Consider the following 7,500-nt stretch of genomic DNA (forward strand, 5'->3'; position numbering starts at 1 on the left):
GTAAGCACAGTCGCAACACATTTAGGCTACTTAGTTTCACAAATATAAGTGGAAAGGCAGACTTTTGTAAGCTACACCATACATGAAAACACATGAACACTTAACACACCAGCTCCGCTGATCCAGGGTGCACGCCTGCACGGAAGATCATCTCTTGGAACAGCGTCTTCATTGAATGAACTGCTTTCTCAATATCTTGGTTCTTAGACAAAGTTTCAGCTGCTGCTCAATGTATTTAAATATTTGAATACTGCTCAATAATCACTGAAATATTAGACTTAGAATTATGCAGTGAACATACTTAAAGCTTTTCATAAAAACCACATGCCGCGAGACTGACTCGTCCTGAACTGTTGTAAGTCAATCAACAAAGAATGCCCCATCAAAATAAAAGTGCCCATGGTAGAGCTGTCAAAATAGAGCTTTCAAAATAAATGTACTAATACAGATAGAGATAAATACAGAACTACCTTTGCGTCACTAAGTGGCCGCGTATCTTCTGAGACATGCGTTCTGTCATCACTTTCAGTAGCGCCTTCACACACAGTGGCGCTGTGCACAAACACTCTTGATCCGTATAGCTCTTGTTTTATTATATTGTGGTTTAGTAAATACTGCACTTGGAGTTACATTCAATGCATGATTTGTGCTATAGAACATAAATAAAGTTTGATTGATTGATATCAAATCAAATCACATTTTATTTCTATAGCGCATTTCTCACAAAAGTGACCCAATGCGCTTTACAGAGAGCAGCGAAAATGATCTTATTAAATGTAAGCGAGTAATTGTAAAAAACCTTTCCTATCTACCAATAACTGAAGGCAACTATCTTTCCCATAGAGTGATTCGTTACCATTTCTTTAGCCAAATACCTGGTCACAGCAACAGTGCAGGTTTTCCATCGCATACTGTCCTTTTTATATTTGCCTTTCCCTGCGAACGCACCCATTATTTTGGGCTGTACCAGTGAAGTGGTAGGTCGCGTGGATGGGCCTGCTTGAGCAGCGTCGGCCTGTGAACACGAGACCATCCTTGCAGCAATAAGCGGGTGATTTGTTTTTAGATGGCGACGTAAATTCGAAGTATTGCCATCTTTGGCTACCACCTTATTCATGCAGTGTCGACACACGTTTGCTGGCTCACCTGTGTCATTTGGTACGAAACCAAAATGAGTCCATACAACAGAAGTCGTGTTTTTCTTGAACACCAACTCGTTCACGCTAGCCATTGTTTTTTTTCTCCTCACTCTCTGCTCTGAAGAGAAGCTGTCACGTGACCCGTCTTTTTAGACATGTCATTTATTTGACAAGTTATAACAAAGTTATAGTGTTTACAAAATCACTTTTATAGCATCTTCAACCACACACTCTTGTACACACTCTAGGCATGTATTATATAGCAATCTATGATATTTTGATAAAATGTAATATTTTTTTTTTTTTTTAAACGGTTTCAGACGGTTTTGATAAAAAACCGTTTCTATTTTTATAAACCCCGGTTTTCGGTATAACCGAAAAACCGTCCATCCCTAGTGTATACTGTATATATATATATATATAGAACTGAGTGTGTGTGTGTGTAACTGTGTCTCTGTGTGTGTGTGTGTGTGTGTATATAAATATAACTGTGTGTGTGTGTATATATATATAACTGTGTGTGTGTGTGTGTGTGTGTGTATATATATATACTGTATATATATAACTCTGTGTGTGTGTGTGTGTGTGTGTGTGTGTGTTAGGCCCATCGCCCACCTGCCCTGCCCGTCTAAAGCCACCCTGGCCGTGCGCTGCTGTCCTGTCTACTACCAGCTGAGGACCAGGAAGGGAGAGGGTACGTCTGCAATAACACACACACACACACACACACACACACACTGTCTACTACCAGCTGAGGACCAGGAAGGGAGAGGGTACGTCTGCAATAACACACACACACACACACACACTGTCTACTACCAGCTGAGGACCAGGAAGGGAGAGGGTACGTCTGCAATAACACACACACACACACTGTCCTGTCTACTACCAGCTGAGGACCAGGAAGGGAGAGGGTACGTCTGCATAACACACACACACACACACTGCTGTCCTGTCTACTACCAGCTGAGGACCAGGGAGGGAGAGGGTACGTCTGCATAACACACACACACACTGTCTACTACCAGCTGAGGACCAGGAAGGGAGAGGGTACGTCTGCAATAACACACACACACACACTGTCCTGTCTACTACCAGCTGAGGACCAGGAAGGCAGAGGGTACGTCTGCAATAACACACACACACACACTGTCCTGTCTACTACCAGCTGAGGACCAGGAAGGCAGAGGGTACGTCTGCAATAACACACACACACACACACACACACGTCCTGTCTACTACCAGCTGAGGACCAGGAAGGGAGAGGGTCTGTCTGCAATAACACACACACACACACACACACACACACACACGCATGCTGCAATAACACACACACACACACACGCATGCACACATGCTGCAATAACACACACACACACGCATGCACACATGCTGCAATAACACACACACACACACGCATGCAACAATACACACACACACGCATGCTGCAAAACACACACACACATGAACAGATGCATGCTGCAAAACATAATAATAATAAAATACATTAGATTTATATAACGCTTTTCTAGACACTCAAAGACGCTTTACAAACTGAACAGATGGAGTAGTAATAATAACAACAAACAAAACATCAATAAACGATAACATAAGATAACATCTCTCTCTCTCCTTTCCCTCCTCCTCCCCCCCTCCCTCCCTCTCCTCCTCCTCCTCCCTCCCTCTCCTCCTCCTCCTCCTCCCTCTCTCCCCCCCTCTTCTCCTCCTCCTCCCTCTCTCCCCCCCTCTCCTCCTCCTCCTCCCTCTCTCCCTCCCTCTCCTCCTCCCTCCCTCTCCTCCTCCCCCCCCCTCCTCTCCCCCCCCCCCCCACAGAGGATCCAGACGCCCCCCCCCTGCCCAACACCTTCCAACTGCCGTACCGTCTGGTGTTCGCCGTGGCGTCTGAGGACTCGGTCTTCCTGTACGACAGCCAGCAGAGCCTCCCCTTCGGCTACGTGTCCAACATCCACTACCACACGCTCAGCGACCTCACCTGGTACGTGTGCGTGTGCGTGTGTGTGTAGAGAGTCTGACCTTGGGTCAGTGGTCCCGGGGGCCACCCTGCCCCCCCCTCAGCTCTGTAGCGTTGTGATGTCACATCCTGTCTCTGTTGTGATGTCACGTCCTGTCTGTGTTGTGACGTCATGTCCTGTCTGTTGTGATGTCACATCCTGTCTGTGTTGTGACATCACGTCCTGTCTGTTGCAGGTCGCGGGACGGCTCCTTCCTGGCGGTGTCGTCCACGGACGGCTACTGCTCCTTCCTGTCCTTCTCCCCCGGGGAGCTGGGCGACCCCCTGCCAGAGCCCCCCGTCCTGGAGGTCGTCACCCCCGGCAACGGCCCCGAGAAGAAGGGCAAGAAGGCCCGGTCCGATGCCCGGACGGAGAGTACCCCCCAGCCCGCCACCCCCACCCCGACCCGAAACCCCAGCACCCTGGGCAAGGAGGCCCCCAGCACCCCTCTCTCTTCCCTGGCCTCCCCCTCCGGGGACGACAAGAAGGAGGACAAGAAGGAGGAGAGGAAGACCCCAGGTGCCAGAGCCAAGTCCCAGCCCCGGAGGATCACCCTGAACACCCTGGAGGGCTGGGGCAAACCCCCCAGCACCCCCAAACCCAGCACCCCCCAGACCCCCCCCTCGGTCAGCACCAGCACCCCCTCCTCCACCCCCCAGCCCCGCCCCGCCCCCCTCACCCCCTCTGCCAACCCCTCCTCCTCCTCCACCCCCCAGGTCCACCTCATCCCCAAGGTCCTCAACAGCAGTCTGACTCTGGGGCCCAGCACCCCCAAAGGACCCACTCCCAGGTAAGAGCACTGTGTGTGTGTGTGTGTGTCTGTGTGTGTGTGTCTGTGTCTGTGTCTGTCTGTCTTTGTGTCTGTGTTAGGGCTGGGACGACGCGTCGACATCGTCGACGTAATCGACTACGTCAATACGTCGACTTGCGTAATGTGCGTCGGTGCGTCGTAAATAAACAAAATGGCTGCGACCAGTGCAAACACGGAGGAGGCAGAGCCGGCAGCTAAAAGACTTCGCCCACGATCGTCCAAAGTATGGGAGTACTTTACAAAAAAAGAAAACAATGTGGTGGTCTGTAAACTGTGCAAAAATGAAATGGCCTATCACAGCAGTACGTCTGCAATGAACGAGCACCTCAAGCGAAAGCATCCTGGAGCTCTTTGTGAAGACAGCCGCAAGATAGCACCACCGTAAGTCACCGTTGTATTTCTGTTCACTTTTCCGGCCGTGTATGAGTGAAAAATGGATAGCTACTAGCTAATGTTACACAAGCAATGTAGCTCACCACAGTTCGTATGTCTTGTCTTCTGGTGTTAGTAACGTTAGCTATGTAGCTGGCTAGCTACGGTAGCCTATTGTCATTGTGGTGCTCGCACATACGCTATCTAGCTCGTAGCTCGCATGCTACGTTAGCATCAATTTAGCTAATCATAACATAGCAGCGAGAGTAACGTTAGCTAGCCATGTAGCTACTAGCTAGCTATGTGTTGTGGTGATGGACAGACTTCTAAATGGCCATGTTGGCATTCAAGTTGGCTAAACATAGCAGTGAGGTGGAAATTAAGGGGCCTACACATGATAAGAAATGTGTGCTTTTTTTATTTTCAGGAGGCAAAGCAGTGTGGAGGACTTTTTCCACAAAAAGAACACAACTCCATGCACACCCCAGATGGCTGCTCAGCTTTCTAACTGCATCTTACAGATGATCGTCAAGGACATGAGACCTGTTGCTATTGTGGAGGGTCAAGGCTTCCGTGAGATGATCAACACATTTCACCCAGGGTACACACTTCCCTCCAGGCACCACTTCACAAATTTGATGGAGAAGAAATACGAGGCTACTCTAGAGAGGGTGAAATCTGAAATAAAAAAATCACACTCACCACAGATGCTTGGACAAGTATTGCCACCGAGGCGTACTTAGGAGTCACCTGCCACTTTATCTCTGAAGACTGGGGCGGCTGTGGCGCAGGAGGTAGAGCTGGCGTCTTAAGATCGCAAGGTTGGCAGATTGGCGGTTCGAGCCCCGGCTGGCCACATGTCGAAGTGTCCTTGGGCAAGACACTGAACCCCAAATTGCTCCCAATGAGTGGGCCGGCGCCTTGCATGGTAGCTTGCCGCCATTGGTGTGTGAATGTGTGTGTGAATGGGTGAATGAGAGGCCGTTGTAAAGCGCTTTGGAATAAGGCGCTATATAAGTCAGTCCATTTACTGGGAGATGACTTCATACAGTCTGACCACGATGCCGCTTGAGGAGCGCCACACAGCGGTAAACATTGCTGGCTGGGTGGAAGAGGCAGCAGAGAGGTTTGGTTTCTCTCTCAGTGATGATGTCCTGGCTGTTGTACATGATAATGCTGCCAATGTGGTGGCAGCTCTCAGGATCCTGGAAGAGAGGCATGGAGTTGCTTCACATCGATGTGCTGGCCATACAATCCAGCTGGTGGTCAACCACGCCCTGAAGAAGGACCCCCAGATAAGCAAGGCACTGGGGGCTGCAAGATGCCTGGTAGAACACTTCAAGCGGAGTGAGCTCGCCAGCAGCAAGCTCAAAGACAAACAAAAGCAATGGGGCACAGCTGAACATAAGTTGATCCAGGATGTGTCTGTAAGATGGAACAGTTCTTACTACATGGTGAGTCGCCTCTTGGAGCAGCGGTGGCCGGTGACCGCAACCCTTTCAGACCCAGAGGTCACACAGCGAGGAAAGCACTACCTGGACCTGAAAAGTGACCAGTGGACCCTACTGGAGGAACTGGAGCAAGTTCTCAAGCCCTTTGAGCAAGCCACTGTCTTCCTGAGTGGAGAGGCTTATGTCACAGTCTCTGCTCTACCTCCACTGGTAAAGGGCCTCCTGAAAACCACACAGAAAATATCCTTCGAGTCTGCTCCCATCAACTCTTTCCAAACAGCTGCAGCAAAGGAGATAGCTTCAAGGTGGAAGGACGAGGCCACATTCAGAGAAGATGGTCAAAATGTGTGTGTCATCGCTGCTGCCCTTGACCCCAGGTTCCGCAAGCTAAAGTTCCTGTCGTCAGATGATATCCTAAAAGTGCAAGTCAAACTTCAGACTCTTGCACTTCAAGCCAAAATAAGAGAGAAGGAACAGCTTCAACAGGCAAGTGTGGGGCAGGATGGCTCAGCCAGTGCCCAGCCAGAAGCTTCAAAGAAGACGACTAAGATGCCAGTGTCTGTGCTGGACGCATTGCTAGGCTCAGGCTCAGAGGAGCAGCACAGCAATGAGGAAGACAATGCCCAGGAAAGAGACAGCGAGGACAGTGACACCGACACTGACATTGTGAGGAATGAGGTGTTAGTTTATTTTGGAGAACAAAGCGTTTCAAGGGATAAGAGCCCCCTACACTGGTGGAAGGAAAACGCAGCACGGTTCCCCTCCCTGGCTATGCTGGCCAAGTCCTACCTGTCTGTCCCTGCAACGTCCACTCCGTCTGAAAGGCTCTTTTCAGCTGCTGGGAACATCGTTTAAAAAAAAAGAGCAAGCCTGACCTCTAAGCATGTGGACATGCTCACATTCCTCCACAGTAATGCCTAAGGTGGAGGGGGGAGAAGGGAGAGAGGGGGGGAGAGAGCTAAGGGGGGGAGGGCGAGAGAGGGGAGCGCACGAGAGGGGGAGGGGGAGAGAGGAGCGCAGGAGAGAAGGGGGAGAGGGAGCGAGGGGGAGAGAGGAGGAGAGAGAAGGGTAGAGGGGAGGAGACGAGGGAGAGGGGGAGAGAGGAGTGTGGGAGAGAGGTGCGCGGGGGAGGGGGAGAGAGAAGAGGAGGCAGGAGGAGAGAGAGGGGGAGAGAGGAGTGAGGGGGAGAGAGGAGCGCAGGAGAGAGAAGAGGAGGCAGGTGGGGGGAGAGAGGAGGGGGGAAAAAAGAGGAGTGTGGGAGGGGGAGAGCAGAGAGAGGGGGAGAATGTTATATTGTTAGTTACTGAGATTGTTATTGTTAAAGATTGTTACTGAGAGGTATACGGTATTCCGGTTAGAATTTCACTTTTTTTACAGAATTTACTGCATTACTTGCACTTTTCCTTTTACTTGAAGTTAACTTTTATATTTTATAATATTATATTTTATGTTGGACTGTAAGAAAGAGAGGATATTTTTTGTTGTGTGGAATATTGCCCTGCAGTGCAAGAATAATTTAATAAAATACTGAAATGTTGATAAGAGAAGTTTTTGACATTTATTTTGGGAAAATTAAGTGATACATTAATCGGGGGAAAAAAAAATCGGTAGACTAATCGTTAAATTATAATAATCGATAGATTAATCGTTAGAAAAATAGTCGTTTGGGACAGCCCTAGTCTGTGTCTCTCAGGGAGTTTAGGGGCTGTCAACCA

The 7,500-nt window shown here is 49.4% G+C and overlaps 1 protein-coding gene across 1 annotated transcript in view; it reads left to right on the plus strand.

Moving 5' to 3' along the window:
* Nucleotides 1–7,500, plus strand: part of chaf1b (chromatin assembly factor 1, subunit B) — a gene marked incomplete at both ends in the record, with an annotated part of 17,062 nt that overhangs the window by 7,716 nt on the left and 1,846 nt on the right. Inside the window, 3 exons of the mRNA XM_080537046.1 lie at nucleotides 1,742–1,833; nucleotides 2,973–3,135; nucleotides 3,348–3,941. Coding sequence (XP_080393172.1) covers nucleotides 1,742–1,833; nucleotides 2,973–3,135; nucleotides 3,348–3,941 — 849 coding nt within the window. The remainder of the gene's footprint in view (nucleotides 1–1,741; nucleotides 1,834–2,972; nucleotides 3,136–3,347; nucleotides 3,942–7,500) is intronic.

Source organism: Nansenia antarctica, assembly GCF_963989245.1.
Source record: "Nansenia antarctica genome assembly, chromosome: 7".
NCBI classification, from domain to species: Eukaryota; Metazoa; Chordata; class Actinopteri; order Argentiniformes; family Microstomatidae; genus Nansenia; species Nansenia antarctica.